This window comes from Mugil cephalus, chromosome 22 (genome assembly GCF_022458985.1).
Source record: "Mugil cephalus isolate CIBA_MC_2020 chromosome 22, CIBA_Mcephalus_1.1, whole genome shotgun sequence".
Classification (NCBI taxonomy): Eukaryota; Metazoa; Chordata; class Actinopteri; order Mugiliformes; family Mugilidae; genus Mugil; species Mugil cephalus.
The window spans coordinates 675174-700031 of record NC_061791.1 but is presented as its reverse complement, the minus strand read 5'-3'; the positions used below and the strand labels follow the sequence as shown (position 1 = coordinate 700031).

General features: G+C 41.8%; 1 protein-coding gene across 1 annotated transcript; it reads right to left on the bottom strand.

Annotated features, from left to right (window-relative positions):
• Positions 1 to 631: 631 nt before the first annotated feature.
• LOC125000150 (calcium-activated potassium channel subunit beta-4-like) lies at positions 632 to 19313 on the bottom strand. Its single transcript, XM_047575545.1, has 4 exons — positions 18996 to 19313; positions 15500 to 15670; positions 4888 to 5015; positions 632 to 3358 (listed from the first exon to the last, which is right to left on the bottom strand). The coding sequence occupies exons 1-4, from the start codon at positions 19158 to 19160 to the stop codon at positions 3034 to 3036; spliced, it is 789 nt and encodes a 262-aa protein (XP_047431501.1). The 5' UTR covers positions 19161 to 19313; the 3' UTR covers positions 632 to 3033.
• Between the last annotated feature and the right edge of the window lie 5545 nt (positions 19314 to 24858).

The window sequence follows — 24858 nt, the reverse complement described above, 5'->3', positions numbered from 1 at the left end:
CAATATTAGGAAGGAAGGAAGGAAGGAAGGAAGGATGGAAGGACTCTGAGTTTGAAGATAAAAGTATTTTTTATTTAAACTCTATCAGGCACAATAGTTTCATGTCTAAAACTCGGTGAAGCGGCTACATGGAGCAGAGCTGAGGATCAGAAACAAACGAAAGGAGGACGGAACAATTCAGAGACGAGAGGAAACACAATTAGCTCAGACACTGCAAACACACCAGAGATGAAAACATAAAATACAATAAAATAAAAGCAGTAAAACAGGCCCCGTTTATTTGCTACTGTTCAGCTCGTTATGGCTTCAGATAGAAACATCTAGAAATCTGAAAGACACCGACAGCTCAGAAATGCTACGATGATGCTACGCTTTGTTTCTTTGGAGAGAACTGACTGAAAAACACAACTGACAAAACAGGAGGAGGAGGAGCAGGAGGAAGAGGAGGAGGAGAAGCAGGAGGAGGAGGAGGAAGAGGAGGAGGAGGAGGAGGAGAGGAGGAGGAGGAGAGGAGGAGGAGGAGAGGAGGAGGAGGAGGAGGAGGAGGAGGAGGAGGAGAGGAGGAGGAGGAGGAGGAGGAGGAGGAGGAGGAGAGAGGAGGAGGAGGAGGAGGAGGAGAGGAGGAGGGGGAGGAGGAGGAGGAAGGAGGAGGAGGAGGAGGAGGAGGAGGACAGTGGACTGAGTTTGATTCAGGCACTGACAGTGTTTGTGAGAAGCTACATCTCGACGTCTCATCTAGAGACGACGTTAGCGTCTAAAATGAAACTGGACGACGTCGCCTCCTTTAGCGGCTACAGACGACGTTTCAAAGAGCGTCAGGAAACACCGGTTCATCTTCAATCTGTCGCAGGTTTGAACAAAAAAAACTTCTATAAAGTCTGAAATCTGTGTTTCTGTAAACGACGTCTAGAGAGGAATTAATAACGACTGTAGTTCGTCCTAAAAATATCATCAAACTCAAATCAAACACAGAAACATGAACTAAATCAACCTGATGAGAAAAGGAAGAGTCAGGAAGGAAGGAAGGAAGGAAGGAAAGAAAAAGGGAAGGAAGGAAGGAAGGAAGGAAAGAAAAAGGGAAGGAAGGAAGGAAGGAAGGAAGGAAGGAGTTAAAAGGTGAAATGAGTGAACCAGGACTCAGACCGGAGGCAGGAAACCATCAACATCAGTGAAACTCTTTGCTTCCTTCCTGTTTCACCTCCTTTTCTCATCCGTTCACATTCAGATGAAAACATCCTTCTTCCTCCTCGTAACATTTGCCGACGCCTCCTCGGATCAAAGAGCGGCGCTAACGAGGAGGAGGCTCCAGGAGCAGCAGGAGCCACTAATGACTAATAAATAAATAATAAAAGTCGGGTTCAATTATTTAAATTCACCTCCAGTTACGTGTTTTATAAAGATCCTCCACATTTATCAGGTCGTACACTTTAAATCAACACTCTTCATACTTATTACACTGTTTTTAAAGCTGAACACTTTAACACTGTGTGACATCGTTAGTCTGATAATTACCTACGTCGTCATTTCACCAATAAAAATATCAACGTGTTTGGGACAAATGTTGTTTTCTGAAAACTTTCCATTCTGCTGTGAGACCAACGTTATGAGAACCGTCCTCCTCCCGGTATATATGTCTCTATATGTCTCTGTCTATATGTCTCTGTATATATGTCTCTGTATGTCTCTTTATATATGTCTCTGTATATATGTCTCTTTATATATGTCTCTGTATATATGTCTCTGTCTATATGTCTCTGTCTGTCTCTTTATATATGTCTCTGTATATATGTCTCTGTATATATGTCTCTGTCTGTCTCTGTCTGTCTCCTGAGTCGTCCTCCGTACAGAGACCTGATCGTCCTAAAGGAGCTTTATAAATAAAGATTGAGTTGAGTTCTGTGTTTTTATTTTATTTTATTAATTATTTTCTATACTCTCTTCTTTTTTTTACTCTCTTCTTTTGTAAACTGCAATTTCCCCATTGAGCTACAAATAAAGGTTTTATTAATCTTAATCTTTAGTTTAGTCTGTTGGCTGATCTCTGCTCAGAAACATCTGTGGCTACTGGAAACGACACGACGTGAAGCGCTATGGTGAAGAAGGAGCATCGTCCCATCATCCCATCATCCCATCGTCCCATCATCCTGTCGTCCTGTCGGGATGTGGCGGCGTTTTATTGGCTCTGGAATCTCTGACTGAATCTCAGTAAAAACTTTGATCCGTTCAGTCAAAGAGATCTTGGTTACGACGTCTAATAGTAACGTGTTTCCAGCTGATTCCTCATCGCCACCATTTTCTAATCGATTATTTTGGATCAATCAAGAATCGGCAACTGAGGTTTGGACACACAGACGTTTGTACGACTCTAGTTTGGCCAAAAGTTTCAGTCAGAAAGTAGAAAAAAAAAGTGGTAAAAACACACAGCGCCACCTAGTGTTTGGGTGGAGTTACTGACGCACGTAGAACATAGACTCACACCAACGTAAACTACGTACTGAGTCTGTAAAAGAACACAGATGCTAAGCGACTGTTAGCATCTAGACGCCTCCAAGGCTAACAGCAAGCTAACAAGAAGCTAGCTTAATGTACAAAACAGAAAGTTGTAAACACGTTAGTGACGCCCAACAACCGCCTAAAGTTAGCACTGGCTAACAGCTGCTTATGTTAGCCGCGCCTAATGACCGCCTAATGTTAGCAACTCCTGCTACCGTTAGATGCTACCGTAAGCTGCAGGTTTAAAGTCCCTCTAATAAAGATAAAGAATATAGGTCCAATAAGAGATTTGTGGAGTTAGTAAATCTGCTAAGAACCAGATCGGTCCGGACGATCCTTCGTTTCTGATCTGTTTACGATAAAATCAGGAAAGTTTCTCTACAGTTTCTGCTGAAATCTACAGGCATCCGTCCGGGTTTCGCCTCATCAACCCTCCTCTCCACCGCGGTTCGTCAGTGGCGCCTCCAGTTCGTCAGTCGACCACCGGCTTCGTCGACGTCTTCTCCGACTTCGCGTCGTCGTGGAAACAGTTTTTCTGTCCTAATGTTCCCGATCGCGGCGTCGCACCGGCACCGCGAACAGCGGCAGGGTCCTTGACGGCGACGACAGCTCGGGGTCAGAGTTCGTCGCCAGGGGGTCGCCGGCCTTGTTGCCGCGGCGATCGGAGGACGAGGCGGACAGGTCCTGGCAAACCTCGTAGGAGCACTTCCTCTTCTGGAGCGCCTCGGCCCGGACGGCCAGCGAGCGGGCGCACACCGTCAGCAGCACAATGAGCGTGCCCAGAAGCAGCGACACCATTGGCCAGAGGACGCAGTGAAGCAGGACGCTGGTGTCATGGGAACGGCGCCACAACACGTCGTCAGGTCTGAAAACACAAGAAGAAGAAGAAGAAGAAATAAACCTGGGCTCAGATGTTTCCTCAGAGTTGTTCCTGGATGGAGGCAGAGGTGAAAGGTTCCTAAAGAAGGTTCTGCAGTGAGATGTGCTGAGAGCAGGGAGGAGAACTTTAAGAGGCTTAGAGAGGAGAACATGGTGGAAAGAAGAGGAGGAGAGATATTCTCCAAACACTGAATGATTGGATGGAGCAGGAATCATTTTACCTGGTTAATACCACATGGATGAAGAGCAACGATGAAACAATGAGCAGCATGAATGGAAACGAACGGAAGCCAAGACGGATCTTCATGGATCCTGATTCATGAAGAAGTTTCCAGAACAGAACAGGAACCTCTGGTTGAACCACGCTGGGTATTTTCATGACTATATCAGACGTGTATAAACCAACTTCTTGGTTTCAGTCCCCTGACACCGGGTTTGAACCCAGAGACCATCTGTGTTCATGAGCCAGTATTTTATGTGACTGCTCCAGTTTTAATTCCCTCCTCCTGTGAATGTGCTGAGCTCCCTCTGGGTCCTCATTTAACAACCAGAGTTTCCTCGTTCTGAGGTAAAAATAAAAGCATCCAAGGTCACAGGTAAGCACTGTCTCTGAGTAACAGGAGGATTATACGCTGACACCACCGAGACGCTTTTCTTTGTCTCATCAATTTTTATTTTTTTATTTTTTTATTTTGGTTACAGCATAAAAATAAGCTCTGGACAAGAACAGAAAGGAGAGAACAGCTTCTTAGAGAAAGTCACAGTGTCTGGTTTTAAATAAATAAATAAATAAATCTAGTCTGATATGATGAAACTGACACGTTTGAATTAGTCAGAATTATGTTGTAATGAACAGAGTTTGATCTCGTTTGACCTGATTTATTTATTTTTATGTTCCTCTTTAATAACGTTAGTGATGCTCTGACCCAACAACCATCAGCTGGGAGGCTAGGAAGAGCTGCTATTAGCTGGGAGACTGGGATGAGCTATTGTTAGCTGGAATGCTAGGTAGAACTGCTAGTAGCTAGGAGGCTAAGAAGAGCTACTATTAGTTTTAAGACTAGGAAGAGCTACTATTAGCTAGGAGGCTAGGATGAGCTATTGTTAGCTGGAAGGCTAGGAAGCTATGAAGAACTACTATTAAAGTCACATCAAACTGAAAAACATAAAACGCTCTGGATCAAACAGTTGCTCTTGAACGCAGAACAAAGACCAAATAACCTCCTGGTTTTCTTCATAGCAGCAGGTTATTTGGTCTAATGTGACCTGAACTTTTATCAGTTGGTATAAATGTAAAAGTTAGCTTAGATGCTATTCTTCATCTGGATCATCATCTCTGAAACCTGATCGTACGTCAGTAAACGTAGCTCGAGGACCATTAAACGAAGGTCAGAGGTCAACAGGAAACCAATCAGAAGGAGACAGAGACACGGTGGAAACTTCACAGCATCACACGTCTCAGCTTTTTCCAATTTAACACCTGGAGATGGAGTCGGCTGTGGAGGGAAGTCTCACCTCCTCTGCTGGTTGAAGAAGCAAGTGAAGGGCTGGCTGCTGACCTCCCTGGTGAAATAATCCTCCCACCACAGAACGCTGTCCTTGTTCTTCTGGTTGTCCCTCTCACAGGGGGGGACGTACGAGCACTGAGACACACAGAGGACGGACACATGTCAACATAACGCCACAGGTTTCTGGTCAATAAGTCAATAAAACACAACTAAAGCTTCAGCTACACATATTTATTCTTTGACACTAGAGCTGTTGCTGCTGCATGTAAATCTTATTTAGTGTAATAAATATCATTTAGTGGTAATTTCCAACGGAATTTATTTGGTCTTCACATGTCTCAAGTTTTAGAGCCTTTTTATATGAGCTCCGTGTGGTCTCTTCATTTGTTGTATGAGATGTTTTATACTTAGAAATGAAAGAAAAGTAGCTGGATTCACCATTTATCGTTGCACTTCAGTTTATTTTGATGAGAATTATTTTTTATCGGGTGAAATCTAACCAGCGCTAGTGATGGTGCTGCCAATTACAACTGTCAAAATTAACTTGTTAACATTAATTAATCCAACATCATCATTAATGAAAAAAATTAATGAGATTTAATCGCGATTAATCGAAATTAATCCACAGCAACTCTGAGACTAATCTGATTTTAACGTCAGTGTTCCAGGTTTAAAAAGTCTAGAGTAAATTATTCATTAGCTGTAATAATCCATAACCCACGAGTCTCACGAGTGTTTTTATTCCAAAACAAGGATCAAATAAATAAATAATGAAATAAATGATGGGATTCGTTGACTGTCCAGCAGGGGGTGCTGTGACGAGCTCTCTGCTAAATGCTGGGTCTCAGTTTCAGAGGCCGGGATTAACCTCACACACAGACACACAGATCTGAATAGCAGGAGGTTGATTGGTGCCTTGGCTGGTAACTGTGGATCAGACGGTTGCCGTGACGACGGCGTGATTGGTACTGAGGCGAGGGAGGCGAGGGGAGGCGAGGGGAGGGAGGTGGTCTCCATCACAGCAGAATATCCCTTTGGTCAACTCCACTAATAATAGATATATACAGTATATCTGTTAGAATAGTGCAGCTAATGAACTCCGTCCATTCATTCATTCATCCCACAGGCTGGATGATTGCGGTTGCCATGCCAACGGGCCGAGGTTACAATTAAACCTGAGTGTGTTTGCAGTAAACGAGTAAACTGAATGAGCTGGATGTGTGTGTGTGTGTGTGTGTGTATGTGATGTCGTGTCTGCAGGATGAAAACGATGCATTTAAACCTTGTTTCTGGTTTACGTGATTTAATGTCGATTTGAAGATGTTCTACGTCTCAGTTTAGTCTTTTCTGTGTTTTTCTGAGCAAATTCAAACTCTCATGAACAAAACCTGTAACTTAGATAATAGATTAAAGGTCTGGCATAAAATTAGCACAACATTAGCATGCTAATAAAAGAGCTTTAATCCACTTAGTCCAATAACATGACCCAAAGCTAACGTAGCTATTATTCCTTCTGCTAATAAGCTTTTAAACACAGACGCTGATTTTAGATGAAACTTTTTCATGTTTTATCAATTAATTTATTGAATCTATTTATCTATTATTTATTGGATTGATCTTAATGAGCACTGATTGTGTTATTGATTATTATTATTGTTTCCTGGTCTCGCTGACTGTGAGTGATGACTTGCCCTGATGGGATAAATGTCAGTTAATAAAGCATTAGCATCATTTAGCAGCTGCAAACAAAAAACAGCTAGTTCCACTACAGCATGTGTTGCTGTGTTAGCTTCCATGCTAGGTGGAGACTAAAACACCACAGAGCTAAAAGACAGTGACAAACTCATAAAGTTGCTGTTAACAGTCTGCTAACAGCTAACGCGACGCTAACACCGTGTCTATATGTCCAACTGTCTCTAGTGGACGTTAGAGGAACTGCAGTTTTTCTGCTTTGGTTTAATTAATGATTCAAAGTGTCCCAACGAGACCTTCCCACCTCCCCACAAATAATTAAGAGCGAGTTCATCAATCACGTCCTGACAACCTGACAAACACCGTCCATCCTGATTGGATCTGTCAAAGTGTTCTTTGATTGGTTGTTAATGAGGAAGTGACCTTCGTGTATCCAGGGCTGAGGAAGAGATGACGTGATCATAACTCAGAATTAATTAAATGTTACAGAACCATCCATCAAATCTAACGAAACACACCACGGTTTAAAAACTTAGAAGCAACTTAGCGCGAATTTAAATAGAGGAAGTGTGGGCGGGGCATCAATATTGTGGCTCCGCCCTCGGACTCGTACTGATCAGACTCCAGATCAAACTCACAAGATGGTGCCACCGGGAAAATAGCATCAGTTTGGACCAATGAGGGGAAGTGGAGATGTGGCGTCCATATTTATATACAGTCTATGGAGGAGGCGTCCATGTTCATCTGTATTTATCCAGACTTATATATATATATATATATATATATATATGTGTATATATATATATATATATACACACACAGTCTGTCCTCCTGTATATATATTTATATGTATATATGTATATTAACTCAGCTTCAAGGTGCCTGGTGACGTCTGTGACTTTTGTTCTCGTTTGTTATTGGCCGATGAGATCAGAGAAGGAGGAAGTGATGAATGTAAACAAAACAGCAAAGGTCACAGAGAGGACGTCTTCATTCTTCATCTTCATCCGAACGCTCCACAAATAACAGGACGATCTAAAACGTGAAATATCTCCAGGTGAATCTGAGCTCCAGAGGGAGGAGGGAGGGAGGCAGCATCGTCCCCAGAGATGGAGGCTCCTGGCTGGGTAGAGAGTCTCTGATCCCCCCCCCCCTCCCTGCTCCACTCTTCTTCATCACTGTTAATTAGCTAAAGTTAGCATGACACACACACATCATTACTGCTGTCGTCATTCCTCTGTGATTACATTAGGAGCTTTTTCTCTTCTCGCTGCCTGAAGCTTTTATAAATGAATAGTTCTGGTTCCCCACGTCTGACCTTTCTGGCTGCGGCTGCTTCTCTAAACTAACGAGCTGGCGACGTCCTCACGGGGACGGAGACATCGCGGGGACAGAGACCTCACGGGGACGGAGACATTGCGGGGACGGAGACATCACGGCTCCTCTATCTGCTCTTCAACAACAAAACGTACATTTAAAGACGTTTCCTCTGAGGAACCGGTTCACGCTTCGACTCAGTGATTCATTTTTAAACCGCACGGATCGATGCTCACATTTAATCGCCCTGAAACTAATAAGATCCGTCTGTAACAGATTAGTCTGGGGTTTAAGGTCGTCGTTAATATTAAAACCAGGGCAAGTTAATGCAGAGTGTGTGAGTGTGTGTTGCTCGGCGTTGCCTTCTGGTTCCTCCTGTCGTTTACATTTAAATCTAATTAAGTCATAAACGAGGAAATTACTGGCCGGGTAATTGACGCCACCCACCTGCCCTCCATCTCCGTCTCTTTACTCCAGATCACCCGTCAACAGGAAGGGGAGGAACGAGTCGGGGATAAATCAGAGGCAGATTTCACAGACTCATCGTCGATTATATCATGGTCGGACGCGCTGTTATTTTGGAAAACGGTTTTATTTGAGTTAAGTGTGGACACGGACGTCTGGGACGTTTCAAGCGGCTCATAAAAACATGTCGATTAATCCGGAGATATTCCAGATCTCTGCCAAAGCAGCTTTAGTTTGTTATTCTGAGTTCTGAGGATTTCAGCTCTTATGGAATAAATAATAAGATGGAAACTCTGATCCAAACTGAAGCCAAGGCTTTTCCCCTCAGCAGACATCGATAAAAACCAGAGCACACACCTTTGGGCTGAGATGCACTTTGGGAAAAAGCGACAGTGAGAGCAGACGCTTTAATGGAGCCAGGAAACATTAAAGTGTGTGTGAACCGGTGAGTTATTCTGATAAGAAGCCAAGAGCAGCGTCATGATCTCAGACCAATAAAGAGCAAACAGAGACTAAACAGAGACGTGAATCCAACATGTCCATTAATCGGCGTCACCGCCTGATGACTTATGGCTCCGTGAACTTTTCAGTCTGGAGGCGTCGGTTTGAGTTTCAGCTTCAACAAACAAACACAAACTCATGTGGTTCAAACACGACCGAGAACAAAACATAAAACCGAAACAACTGGACGACGTGTTTCTGTCTGGTTCCTTCAAGACGTTTCATCCGTAGACGGTTTATAAAGATGGAACTGGTTCTAAGTCAAAGCCAGCAGAGCTCCCCCTGGTGACTGGAGGCTGCAGTACAGCTCATAAGCTCCACCTCCTCCATGGTAGTGGGCGGGGCTTGAACCAAGCTAAAACACTAAAATACACATTGAATCGTTTATTTTCAAGGATGGTTTCAGTCATTTCAGGTAGTTAATATAATGTTTTTGGATACGTTTCGTTTTATTTCATTATTTGACGCTATGGAAACGGGATGTGACATAATGGCGACCGCCAGTTGCCATGACAACCGCGTTGTAAAGTGTGTCAGTTGTGAAAACAATTTTTAAAAAATAAGTTCAGTGATGAAACAGGGTCACGTGTGAACTCAGTGTATAATCCAACACTTGCTTCTGACTGGTGCAGGTAGAACAGAGTCGTGATCTAGAGGAAGTGTGGGCGGGGCATCAACATCACGGCCCCTAAATAACGTTAGTTTGGCCAATGACAGGAAGTAGAGACGTGGCGTCATATTTCTGTTAATGACCTGGGAACTAGATAAACATCATTCTCCTGTGACCTGATCAGTTTTCTGTTTGGAAACTAAACTAGTCCAACACACGTTTTTATCTTTGGCCTCAGATTCATCAACAGAGGCTACTTGTCTGTAGGTGGTCAGAAACGTTGCATTCTGGGAACTTATCACCACGTTTTGCTTCTATTTGGATCCTGGAACAGTGTGGAGGTGGATGTATGTGATAAATGAGACGGAAATATTCCACCTTCCTGGATGTGAGCAACTAAAAATCTCTGAAGATGAGTTTGTTTCAGACATTAAAGAAATATAGTTAAAACAATCACCTCCAGACCTGAACCCACCTCAGATGGTCCTGGATGAATAGACCATCAGACAAAACTAAACTATACGAGGCAGATTCTGTAAATCATCTTTAAAAACTAATTAGCCAATTAACCAGTCTTTTAATAAGAAACACATTCGTTTGCTGGACCTGAGACGAGTCACATGGACACGTCAACATGTTTCATCGCCTCCTCCCTCACGCCTCCTGAACCACCCGGGTTTATTGGGGTCAGGAGTTCAATTCATTTTTGCAGGAACAAAAATGAAGGTGTGGAGACAAGAGTAAAGAAAATTGCTTTGAGAAAAAAAAATAACGTAATAAATGGACCAGAGAGAGTTTTTACACATGGCTGAGCCGTGGAGGGACGTCTATGTTTGTGAGGACATTTTCTCAACCTCTGTCAGGTCCACGGTGAAACTCAACAAAAAGGACCAAATAAACCAGAACCATCTGACCCATGTTCCTGATCCTGGTCTCTATGGATCCTGGTCTCTGTGTATAGGTCAGTAACACAGTGTCTGATTAATCAGTGATGAATTAAAATATCTTCTAGATCAGAGGCTAGAAACCACCCTGATAGTAACGACATCATCCTGATTATCCACCAGCCCCTGGACCAGACCTGGACTAGACCTGGACCAGACCTAAACCTGGACCAGACCTGGACCAGACCTGGACCAGACCTGGACCAGACCTGGACCAGACCTAAACCTGGACCAGACCTGGACCAGACCTGGACTAGACTTGGACCAGACCTAAACCTGGACCAGACCTGGACCAGACCTGGACCCAGACTTGGACCAGACCTGGACTAGACCTGGACCAGACCTAAACCTGGACCAGACCTGGACCAGACCTGGACCAGACCTGACAGACCTAAACCTGGACCAGACCGACAGACCTGGACCAGAGTCTTAGAACACCACAGAGTCACTGTTCTCCAAGGTTCTAGTGAAACAAACCAGGTCCCTCTCCATCTGGACATTAGGATCAAACCAAAGAACCAAAGTTCCTCCACGTTGGGTTTTTACCTTTTAAAGTGAATCTGGCTCCAAAATGCTACTGATTCACTACAGGAGGCAACGTTCACACAATTCAACCTTTGGACATTTTATTTCTCCCGGACGTCATCACATTCTACCATTGAGCTCATTATACGATCCAGAAGAAGATGGAGATTTACACATGGAACTCCCCAGGACCCCAGCCACCAAGGCTACATGCTACATAGCAATGCTAAGCTACCAGCCACCAAGGCTACATGCTACATAGCAATGCTAAGCTACCTTTCACTACAGGATGACAGTTTATTATCTGTAGTAGCACCATTAGTCCACTAGGTGGATGCAACCATGTATAACACTGAGGCAGAGGGTTCAGATTCTATCAGTCCAGTCACCACGTGGTTCACAGCTGATAGAAGAAGCACTGTGTGAAAAAAAGAACAACAAACAATGTCAGGTGGATTTATTCTGAATTATTTTGGGATTTGATGAAATGTGGATTTATCTTTAAGAATCCAACGAGTTCGTTTGAGATCCTTTAGTCTGGATTACATGATGAATAAGAGCGTTGGTGCTTCAGCTCAGAGACGTTCATAAACAGACAGTTAGTCATGCTGCTGTTGATCTTAATGTCATGTCAGTCATCTGGTCCACAGGCGGCTCCATTAACTAATCGCCCCCTATAGACACAACACCAATTAACTCAGAGCTCTCTCTTCATCTGTCTCTCTGTCAGCTGTTCTGTTGCCTCAACGTCAAGTTTAGACACAACTGCAATTAACATCCCTCACGAGTCCCTAAAAGGTTACCAGCGCTTTGAGCTGCTTGGAAGGAAAATGATATGTTTTTATAACCTGGCGTCCGTTATCTACAGAGTCAGGAGGTCAGATCCCAGGAGTTCACACAGCTGATAATTATTAGTTCAATTTACCACTTGGTCTGTAACGCAAATGGTTCATGATGCCTCTCAGTTATATGAATTAACCTCTCATCATTCCTTTATAGGACATAAAGTAAGTATTCATAAGTAACTGAACGCTGCTCATGAACATGTTGGAGCTCATTCATGGTCTCGGTCTCTTTTTAAAGACAAAACTCTGAAGTTTCTATCACAAAAGTCAGAATCTCTCTAAGTGGTTTAGTTCTGGAAGAATCAAAGTTGGAACACAGTTAAAAAATAACAAGTTGTTGGGTTCACCTGAAGAAAATGTGTTGGTTGAATCCTATAAATGACTTTTATCAGTGAAACCAGAAGAAAAGGACGTATTACATCATGCAGCATTTACTCATTTAGCTCTGATTGGTTCAAAAAGCTAAAGACACTTTAGCTAAAAAGTTGTTGCTGTATATAAATTAATGTGTCAGTTGTTGGGTTCACCTGAAAAAAATGTGTTGGTTGAATCCTATAATCACTTTATCAATGAAACCAGAAGAAGCAGAAACAAACTAATGATGAGAAAACGAAGAAACTCTATTAGTTTAAATGATATAATGTTAGCTGCTATGTTAGCCTAAACTGAGTCCCAAAGTTCACTGGCTTTCAGGCAAGAAATTATCTCCAGAGAACTGAACTGTTTTAGTACCAGGATGTAGAGTTGTTCATTTAACATGGAGATCTATGGGGATTGACTCACTAGTGGAGCCTCTAGTGGACAATAGAGGAGCTGCAGTTCTAGAAAACACTCTTTGGACTAAACCTTCACCTCCATCTTGGTTGTTGTAAACTTTCGTACTGCAACTAAATTGTTCTAAATGTCATTTTCCACAACAAATAGTCTGATTTCTATTGACGACTCAGGGAAAACTATCAGCTTTCCAGAAGTGAAGCCAAAACATCTCAGCCATGGAAGCGGCCATCTTCTTTTTGTGATGTCATTTCCACAGTGTCCAGGTGTAGAGACCTGGTATCAATGTCCTGCCTGCTGCTAGTCTCCATGGCTGAGGACTCTGCACCTGAACACTCTGGAAATGACATCACAAAAAGAAGATGGCCGCTTCCATTGCTGAGATATTTTGGCATCACTTCCCCAGTGGTCACTTGTGGTACTGCAACTAAAATGTCTGATTTGTTGGTAGATTATCCAGACCACCCAGTTTTCTGTCTTTGTCCATATCAGTCGTAATGAACATTATTAGAAAATGTATTTTATATGTTTTTAAATCTTCTATAGTCTCTTTATTTGAGACATGCTGAGGATCATATCTCGTTTCCACCCGGTTGATAAATCTTTTCTTTTTGAATCCATTCCATTGGTCGTATATATAAAAGGTCACAGAGCCAACGAGCGACACCCGGTGTCATCCATCCATCCATCCATCCATCCATCCATCCATCCATCCATCCATCCATCCATCCATCCATCCATCCATCCATCCATCCATCCATCATCCATCCATCCATTCCATCAGTTATCACACCATCTCATGCGAACATTAAACCATTCCATGCATCATCAGCATGATCTCGTTTCTCATCTCCATCTTCATCTCCATCATCATCTGTCACCATGGCACGCACACGGCATCCATGCCATCCATCCATCCATCCTCCATCCATCATCCATTCATCCTCATACCATCCATCCATCATCCATCATCCATCATCCATCAACACATAGTTCAACCCTACTCCTGCGAGACATTAAAAGGATTTCTGAATGAAGCGTGACTCGTTTCTCTCTCTCTGCTTCAGTCTCCACATCATCTGTCACCATGGCGACGCAGCGGCATCGATGACACGCCTCCTGACTCTCTCCTCTATATTTACTCTGTTGCTGTAGCGACGACTCAGATGTGCACTTAAGAAGAAGAAGAAGAAGAAGAAGAGGAGGAGGAGGAGGAGGAGTGGACATCTGGGTTTGTCTCTGCCTTTTTTCTATTATTTTGAACCATTAATCTCCTCCTTCTGGTCAAAAGTATGTGGACAACTGAACATTACACCCATGTGTGATTGTTTTAACAGCATCATCTGCTCTGTGTCAGTGTCCAGTTTGAAAAATAAGGTCAAGTGTTTATTAGTTATACAGATAATTAACCCTTTATAGGGCCCAGGAACCATGTGTGGTAACTTGGTTCCTGGTTCCTCTCAGTGAGGTTTATCGTCATGTGGTTTTCATTCAGCCAATCAGAGAAGATCAAGGAAACATTGTCAGGTCTAATCAGGGTCTAATGTGGTCTACAAGGTCCCCCCTCTGAACTGGTTTATTAGGAACCACGAAGAAGAACAAGTGTCCTTAAAGTCTTCTGATGTCCTACAATAACACAATAACACTCTAGAGCTGACATCTGAAGTATTTTAATGACTGTGTCTGTAAAGGGTTGCGACTTACTGAGAGAAAAGAGTAGAAAACTAAAGGTTCTTCAACAGGAAGAGGTGATATTAGCATGGAGGCTAGTGTAGGGAAGCCTTTTAACACTACTAACACATGCAGTTTGTAGAGAAACACCAAATGAATCTTCTCTTAAACCCTTAAAGCCCATATCAAATATAACACTGAAGCTACGAGACCCAAACAAACCATGAGGAAGAAACAGGAGTCTTCACGTGTCTACAAACTTTTGGCCATGCTTGTGGTTTTATAGAGACTCTTGGACGCTCACAGCTGTGGAGTGTTTACCATCAGCTGCTTCTTAATGGTGTGTTGTGTCCCACTACATCTATTCCTGTTGGACTCATGACTTCAGACAGCTGCGATACAAAAACCGGTCTCACTCAAACTCTGCCGACGCTCAGACGGAAAAAAAAAAATAAATAAATAAAGCAGCAAAGGGCAATTGACATAATTGATGCTTCCATTTTTATCTTTGCATATTTCAACCATTTAACTTCTGAGTTCACACATGACCCTGTTTCATCGCGTAGCTGAACCTGTCAGTGATGATCTCTTATTTTGACGTATCTACCCTCAACATTTATTGTCCAGCCTCTAGTGGACATCCCAGACCCTGGTTGCTACGGTAACCCTACCATATATTTTGTGAAACAAGCAGTACGTATAAATCTTGGTTTGTCACGTTTGGAGCAGAGTCGACTCATCTCCGTCTCCATGGTGAAGCATGGAGGTGACAGCATCATGTTGTGGAGCTGCTTTAGTGAATCATGAATATGTCTGGTGTGTGTGGGCGGAGCTAGCTCTTCTTCTATTGGAAAAGAAAATATCGCTGGTGGTCCTGCGATATTTTCAAACTGAAGCTATTTTGGTCACAAGTGAAGCTATTTTCCTGGGGATGTGGGCGGGGCCATCTTGTGAGTTTGGAGCCTGATCAGTGCGATCTGAGGGCGGAGCCAGGATATCTATGCCCCACCCACACTTCCCCCAGACTCACTGGTGTTTTTAATTAATTTGCTCTACCTCCACCTGCTACAAGGACAAGTTGGATTATAAACTGAATTTAATTTTCAGCTCTCACGGTTCCACAGTACGTTTTTACGTAGCGGTGTGTCACATCCTGTTTCTATAGCGTCAAATAACGAGCTAAAACTAAATTTACCCAAAAAACTGACTTGAACATTCATCAACATTATATTAACTACCTGAAATGGCAGAAACCCTCATTAAAAAAATTTGTACCTTGGGGTTGAGGACCAGCTGCTGCTCATCAAAATGCAGCAGAGCTACTGAGTTGGACTCTGAGTTGTTGACGAAGATCTGGAGACAAGGATAGAGAGACGTCCCCTTACAGTCAGCACCGCAGGTAAAGACACATTCAAACATCTCCTCAGGACGCAGCACCGACACCACCTGCAGGAGGAGGAGGCATTATTAAAAAAATACACAAAGTACTTCCACAATAAAGTACATTCGGCTCTGGATGCTAACATTAGCAGCTAATTGATGCTACAACCACCCCAGCAGCTAAAATTAACTCAATATAATATCACATCTTAAACGCATTTTTTCCTGGTGATGTTAAAAATAAAAACACACATAAATGTGACTATAAAATATTAGCTCCTGGCTTCTTGTTTTTAGCATGATTACATGTAGCTGCACATTTAAACTCTTTTGAAATGTTTTAATAAGTACTAACAGGAAATGATCTCTTTGAACCGTGTTATTGAAGTGTTTCGTACATAGTTCCTGTAAGAAATAAAGTAAATAATAAAACAAAAAGTTTTCATTAAAAAAAAAAAAATAAATCCAGTTTAAGCTAACGTTAGCTTAATGAGCTAGCTATAGCTCGTAAAATGTGACAGTAACAGTTGCTGGATGGAAATAAAAAGTTGTTTTTATGTATTTGGAATAAAAATAAATGTATTTCCAAAGTAAACCTGCCAGTATTATTATTATACATCATATATGTTCAAACTGGATTAGCAACAGTCTCGACTACGTTGTTTCCCAGGAGTCATGAGTCATAACGTGGTGAGTGGGCGTCGAGTGACGACTGCTCATTATTAGACTGAAATTACAACCGCCGGCAAGTGAATAAATATGAATAGGTGGAAAATACACAATCAATCCATGATGATTAGATCAGAGTCAAACTTTCCTTCATCAGTCAAGAGGTTGGTGAGATGCAATAAAGTCAGAGTCGTGTGATTTATGTTTTCTGGAGCCGTGGATTAGACTCAGCCACATGACTCTGGACTGTGACTTAAAAAAAAAAACAAAAAACAAAATAACCCAGAAAGCTTCCACTCTCTTTAATGCATGAACGTTATTTCAAGATGATGCAATAAGCTAACAGCCGAATAAATCAGGCCGGTATGAATTCATCATCCGCAGTGAACGGGCTGCGGCCGAGCGTAATTTAAATCATGAAAACTCTCGGTGGCTTCAAAACGCTGTGCAGACACTTTTAATGATGCACAACGTTGGGAAGGAGGCGAAGGAGCTGGAGTCGGACAAATCTGCTTCATAATCACAACCAAAACACACCAAGATTTAAATAAATGAGGGAACCAGAGATCGGCCCGAGGTCTGTTTCAGATTCCTACTAAGCTGCTGGACGTTCTGTCAGAAAATAAAGGTCGTGTTTTTCTTCTGCCACGATTTCACTCTTTGCAAAATGCTCCTGCAGTGGTTTAAATGTTATACATGTGTAGTTTTGTACAGCAGCTCCAAATACAATAAGATACAGCTACATTTGACCATCTAGAGCTCATCCAGTCACGTGTTCTGATTTTTCCAAACAGCTGCCAATGAATTCAGGTTTAATTAATTCACTGCAACGCTACAAAACATTAACCTTCGTCTGCAGAGCATCGTCACAAATGAGTCGACAGAGTTTCACAAAACCAGGACTTTGTTCACGGTTCAGTTTCTCTGCAGCTGCAGGTTTTAGGAAATGGTAGCTGTGAAAATCCTGCAAAGAAACTGTTTCTCTACATCTCCCACGTCTTAATTTAGGAGCAGATTCTCTCCAAAAACCTGCAGGACCAGTTCCCCTCCAGTGTTTAGAGGTGAAATGAGATCACAACTATAAATAAAAACCTAAAGTGGCGCGAATCCCAGGAATGAAACAACAAACAAAGACAAATTCATACAATATAATCATTAGCATTTCTGGCTAACTAGCCACATAATTAACTAACTGTAATTAGCAAAGTGCATCGGTTTGTATGAGTGTGGGTGAAGTAAAACTTAAACATAAATAAATAGTAAATTTTCTCATGTGTTGAAGTTTTAAGTGCTAACTTTAGCATCTCATTCAACAATCAACAGCGTCTTTCCCCGCACCTGCTATATGTGTCTATATTAAACTCCACACTCTTATTATCCTTTTGCATTCAATGCTAAGCTATTCAAATGATACACAGGAAAACTGTATAAAAAATGTCTAATCAACCAAAGACTTTACGACCCTCCTGCAGTACCTGCATGGCCCCTTAGGGGCGACGGACCTCCTGTTGAAGTCAAACTATATAACGTTCGTATGATTTTCGTCTAGTCTAAACACTTTGTGGTTCTTTTGTCATCATGGATGAAAACTATAACTAAAATAAAGTCTGAACTGACGTTTCGGTGACAGATGATTGATCCTGTCTCATCAGATCAGATCAGATCAGCTGATCTGGGACTGATCTGCTTTAACGTCCATCCTGATTTATGAGCGAACACTTTAACCTTCGGAGGAGATAAACACAGACGAGCTCATTCTCAACTCTCAGTATCGATCGACTGTTTCTGCAGCATAATGTGTTTTTAAAAGCACCGTCTGGGTTTAAATAAATTATTATTATTGATTGTAAAAGAATCAAAGTTTAGAGGAACTCATTTAGAACAAATAATTCAATAACTTCACATCATAAGAGCTCATCATTACTGTTATTTATACATGAAAATTGAGTTTGGTCTAAAGTGTGAGAAAAGTTCAATGTGAGAAATAATAATAATAAATATAATAAAAACATCGGTGCTAGAGGCAAGAACCGATTAATTAACCACTGATTATCTGATAGTTTCATCACTAATCAACATTTTTTTACTCATAAACATCCAAAAAAATACTAACACTCACAAATTTTGTTTTAATGCTACACTCTAATAGTATGTTTGGTTTAGAAATATGAGTTTATTCTGACGTTAAAGACACAAATGGATGAAATAAGTTCCACGACACTTTAAAACACTAGAAGATTAAACCAAAGATGCAGTTTGTCTAAATTTATCTGAAAAACGCAAATAAATGTGTGAATGTGACAAATAATAATAATAATAATAATAATAATAATAATAATAATGATAAAAAGTCCTAGAGGCAAAAAAACAAACAAATTTCAATGAATTATCTGCTGATTAACTCATTTTACCTCATAAACATCCAAAAAATACTAATATTTATAGATGTTGGTCTAAATATTAAAACATAAGTGGATTTACTTTCATGCTTTAATAATATCTGGTGCATTAACTGTGTTTTATTGTTGGCAAATCTTCTTATGTTAGAGCCACAGACACAGATGCATCCTTGTAATAAGTTCCCCGGGAGTTTAAAACACTGTAAATGTAAAATGAAAGTGGACCGATGCAGCGGTTCTGACCCTGTCCGGTCCCACCACCACCTCCCGGACCGCGCTGCCTCCTGCAGCCGGCGCTCGGAGCTCGTCCCCGGGGCTCTTACCGTGCAGTTGGCCGGTTTGCTCTGGAGGCTCTGCAGGGTCGGGCTGAGCCAGCAGAAGCCCAGGATGAAGAGGCTGAGGATCCCGCAGGCGATCAGGAACAAGCCCAGTCTGATGCTCTTGTCCTCGGCCTCGGAGTACTCGTACGACACCCGGATTTTCGCCATGGCAGCCCCGAGCGGACCTCCGCCGGCATGGAGAGGAGGACCGGAGGATGGATGGATGCAGGAGGAGGCGGAGGAGGAGGAGGAGGAGGAGGAGGCTGATCTCCTGCTGCTCAGAAAGTGAGAGGAGTTTAACCAGCGGCTGATTTCTGCCTCAGTCTGGTTCATCTCCCTCCTCCCTCCTCCCTCCCTGCATCTCACCTCATGGATCTATTATTATTATTATTATTATTATTATTATTATTATTATTATTATTATTGAGTTCTCTGTCTTCGGTTATGTAAAATTGTAATAACAATTATAATAATAATAACAATTATTATTATTATGTTAAATGTTTAACATCCTGCTATTAAAACTAACTGCTTCCCTTTAATTAAATTCTATCCTGGAAATTGCTTTTAAATTAAAGATCGACAAGAACAATAACGGCTAATGTAGTTTTATTAAGTTTAAGTTTTATTTTTCAGCGATATTAGCCTCCACAAGCTAACGATAGCCTGAAAACTAACTAAACTTGCCTAACAACTAGCATTAATAAGCTAACGATAGCCTGCAAAACTAAACACAAGTAACTAGCATTAATAAGCTAACGATAGCCTGAAAGACTGAACTTAAGCAACTAGCATTAATAAGCTAACGATAGCCTGCAAAACTAAACACAAGCAACTAGCATTAATAAGCTAACGATAGCCTGAAAGACTGAACTTAAGCAACTAGCATTAATAAGCTAACGATAGCCTGCAAAACTAAACACAAGGAACTAGCATTAATAAGCTAACGATAGCCTGAAAGACTAAACACAAGCAACTGGCCTAATTAAACTAAGCAAGTCGCCTAAACTTCAACAAGTAGCCTAAATAATCCCGGAAAGCAAAACATACGCAGCTACGTTAGCCTAATGAAGCTAATGATAGCGTGAACACCTGTCAGCCCATGAAAGCCTGAGAGAACCAGAGCAGAATCTGTGGCTCAGGTGTCCATAAACTTGTGGCGATGTGGTGCAGCCTGTGTTTACGTGCCATGTGTCCACGTTTCCATGGTTTCTGTGTCTCTGACTCTGACTCAGTCCAGATTGGTGTTTCATTTTGCCTCTGGCTGCTTGTTGTTCTCTGTTACAAGCTGCATGAGATAAGCCTCTTAGCAGAGACGTCACTCTGCTTCTCTGGACACCACGTTTACCTCCGCACCAGGACCACGACGGCAGCAATCAAGGAGTCACTGCACGTTGATTCATTAACCAAACTTCTAGTGAACCAGTCTCTGTTTATGTACTTGGTTTTAAAAGTCCAGCGATTTAAAGTAACCACAATTATTTGGACGACTAATAGTAACTCCTCCTAGCCTCCCAGCTAACAGTAGCTCCTCCTAGCCTCCCAGCTAACAGTAGCTCCTCCTAGCCTCCCAGCTAACAGTAGCTCTTCCTAGCCTCCCAGCTAACAGTAGCTCCTCCTAGCCTCCCAGCTAACAGTAGCTCCTCCTAGCCTCCCAGCTACCAGTAGCTCCTCCTAGCCTCCCAGCTAACAGTAGCTCCTCCTAGCCTCCCAGCTACCAGTAGCTCTTCCTAGCCTCCCAGCTAACAGTAGCTCCTCTTAACAAGTTGCTGAATCTTCAAGATGCCGTTTTAAAGTTTCTTCTATTCTTATTATTCTTTGTAAGAAATAACTTGATAAATAAAATCAAATTCATGGCCTCATTTTGAAACTATTCCGAGTTTACTTTTAGATGTTTTCCCACAACAAAATGATAAACAATCTGAATATAAAAAAAGCCAGCAACTCCATTAAATGGATGCAGATAAGTAAATAAATAAATAAATAAAACAATAAAATCAATTGTTTCATCCACACAGGCAAGAAATAGGAAAGTTAAGTTTGGGGAAACAACCGTTCTGTTCTTTCTATTTGCAGTAGTTTGAAGTTATTTGGTTTTTGTTTGGATTTGGTTTTTATTCTCTCAGGTTTACATTTTAAAGTGTGAGTGGACTGAACCGTTGAGGAATACCAATGCCTCCGGGACACGTTGTCCTCGTTCAGACCTGGGTTTTAGGTTCTAGGGATGGGGAACGTCGTCTCAAAGACAGAACAAGCAGAGTGTGATTGGTGTTAAAGATGCGACCAGTAATTCAAAGCAGCCTCCGAGGATCAGATGATCAATGAGGTGACTAACGTATTGATTCCTCTCTTTCCTTCGCCGGCGGAGGAGAGAGTGTGAATAAAGAAGGAACCTGTTGACAACAAAAAGCAGGAAATATCACAAACCGAGACACACAATCTTCACACGTTCCCTCGTTACCATGACAAGTGTTCTGCTGCCTAAAATAAAGTTAGGTTTTATTTAGACGTCCACCTCCCAACACAAAACCTCCACAACTGTGATTGGTCTGAAATGATCTCCTCATCGTCCTTCTTTTCTGTTGCAGTGATTTCACTAAACAAACTCAACACATCTGAGTTTAAGTGTCGTAACTACAGAACCTGTAGAAACCACAGACTGTAAATAAACATAGAGGACGAACTGCTCCTTTAAAGTGATGCCAAAGCTAGTAGAGCTCCCCCTGGTGGCAGGAGGCTGCAATATAGATCATAAGCTCCACCTCCTCCATGTTGTGTGTGATTTGGGACAAATTAAAACATTAAAATACACATTAAATACTTTTTTTTCAAGGATGGTTTCTGTCATTTAGGTAGTTAATAATAAATTCAGTGTATAATCCAACATTTCCTTGTAGCTGATGGAGGCAGAGCAGAGCGTAGGATTAATTAATTGTGGGCGGGGCATCAATATTGAGGCTCTTATCAGGCTCTGGCTCCAAACAGATGGTCTATACGGTCTAGACGTGGAGACGTGGCCCATATTTATATACGGTCTATGGAGGAAACTCTCAACTTCTGATTCAAATGAAGATCGACACCAACAGGATTAAAATTTAAATATGTGGATATGAGGTGTTTTTAAGGATGGCATCACTGTAGTTTTAGAATAACTGTGTTTATTCCCTCTGATCTGAGCAGAACCTGGACACTAGTCAAACTTTTAGACATTTTAGAAGAAGCTACTTGAAGCCAGACACAAGCTAAAGATGACAAAGCAAACTATTAGCCTAAACAAGATAATGCTAGCTGCTATGTTAGCCTAAAGTACCAAAATTCACCGGCTTCCAGAGAAAAACATATCTCTAGAGACCAGAACGCTTTTAGCACCAGGATATAAAGATGTTGATTTACTCATAAGTGGAGCCACTAGTGGACGAAGGAGGAACTGCAGTTCTGGAAAAAACACGAGCACAGTCTTTGACCTAAACCTTCACCTCCATATTGGCTGGCATGAACTTTCATGGACGCTGGAAATGACGTCATAGAAACAAGATGGCTGCTTCCATGTCTGAGGTATTTTGGATTCAGTTCTGGAAAGCTGCTAATATTTACCTCCAGTGGTCACATGTGGTACTGCAACTAAAATGTTCCAACCAAAAGGCATTGATTGGGTAGAAAACTAAAACTTTTTTTCTAAACAAATATCTATTGGTAAATATAAAGGAGGGAAATCTGAATTCTTTTTTTTTTTTTTTCCAGAGGAACATTTTCAGTTTGTGCAGTTTAACGTTTAAAGAAAAGAACCAATAAGACCCTAAACTTAAATATGTCAGAATCACCTCCTATAAGGACATCTTCCTGTGGTTTCATCTGCTGCATAAAGGAGCTGAGAGGCTCCAGAATAAAGCCTCAGCATTATGCATTGGTAATCAGGGAGGCATGTGGCAGGATTATTATCATCTCTGCAGATCAAAAGATTACAAATAATAGCGGACATGCAGCGTGGAGGAACACGAGCCGCCGGCCGACTGAAGGCCACCGAGCAGAAACAACCACATGAGATTTAAAGCCCAGAAACCAGGAGAACAAATAAAACCTGATCCGGCAGTCGGCCTCCTCTGTGGACAGGATTTGGAGTTTCAGGGAATAAAACAAATAAATACGGGATAGAAACGGCGGCCTGGTCTGATGGAAATCAACATTGGGATGATGTGATTAGGTTTCAGAGTGTTTGCTCCGGCTGCTGCAGAGGAAACATTTGGCTGGAAATCCCTCCATCAACACTGAAGCTGGGAAACGTGCCCTCGTTTGAGGAGACGAGAGTCTGAGCGTTCGCTGATGGAAAAACGTGAGCGGCGGCAGATTTAAGGCGACATATTAGTTCGACACGATATCTGTCAGCAGAACACGAATCGACACAGGGCTTCCTGACTGAGAAAATCCTGCTGATTAAAAGTCACATGTACGAGGAAACATGAAACGAGAAGCTTTAACTCGTCCACGATTAATAAACTACATTTATTAATTATATCTTTATGTTGTTTATTGATATGTTAATTACTTATTGTTGGATTCTGACTATTGACACTATAACATATGTCCCTCTTTAAGTTCCTGTGTTACTGTACATTATTAAATTCTACCATTGTGCACATTATAGAATCCATAAAAATCTTAATTAACTCCCCTTCCTCTTCCTTGGAGTTCACACAAGTTACCTCAATAAAAACCGGATTTATTCAGGTTCATTTCTACCAGTGGATGAATGAATGAGTTCATCTCCTCTCCCGGTCGGTAGCTGGTCTTTAACGGGACCAGGACTCATTAAAGTGGCTCCACACTAACCAAAGCAAGGAAGTCACATGGTCCCGGACCAGCTCCACATGTGGACTGACACCAGATCAGTGTTCACACCTGGACTCCAGAGACCAGAAAGAACCAGAACCAGACTAAAAACTGGCTTTAATTTAGACTTTTAACTGGATTTCACGCCTCAATCACACATGTCTCAGTAATTTGTACTTTCTATTTATTAAAACAGCTCTTTGCTGCTTATTCACAACCTTTACAACAATTACCTTTCTTCTAAATGAAGTCAAGAGAAATGTCAAAAGACGACCAAACATTCAGCTCTAATAGGAGAAATGAAGCTGGTTATTGCAGGAGTCACGACGTCGTTCTCTGTTAACATTTGATTCCTTTGCTTCGGTGATGATGAGATGAGCTCATTAACGAACTAAAGTGAAGTTTTAATTTCCCACGTTCGCCCACTCACTCTCTGCTTCACCTTCTCTTCAGCCTGAAGTTACATAACAACCACACAAATACGAGAATATACAAAGAAAATGATGCGTCTTATAATTAGTGCACATCAAATAAACCTGTTTACCTCCTCTCTTCACTTCACAGTTGTTTATTCAGCAGCTACAGACAGTTTAAATGTGCAGAGTTTTTATCGCTCCATTAGGTCTTTATTGTCGTCGCCTCGGTGCTCGTTTATGTCCAGGTTATAAAAACTCATCGTGGTTGTTCAGCAGGTTTCTGTCGTCACACTCAGCTCTGCAGGGACGGTCTTAATCGATCACACATTTCTACGTTTCTGCATAAAAACATGATGAGACTCGGGTCCTGGTTTAGTTTCTATAAATCAGGGATTTGTCTCATGTTTGTGTTGAAGTGTGTGATGACAACAGATTAAAGGAGCTTTGTGAGGAGCTCAGAAAAAGAGTTGTTGTTGCTCATCAGGCTGGAAAAGGTTCCACAACCATCTGTAAAGAGTCTGGAAGCCACAAATAATCCACAGAGAGTCAGACAGATTGAAGACGACTGTTCCCCTCCACAGGAGTGGTCCACCAACAAACATCACTCCATCATAGTGGGAGAG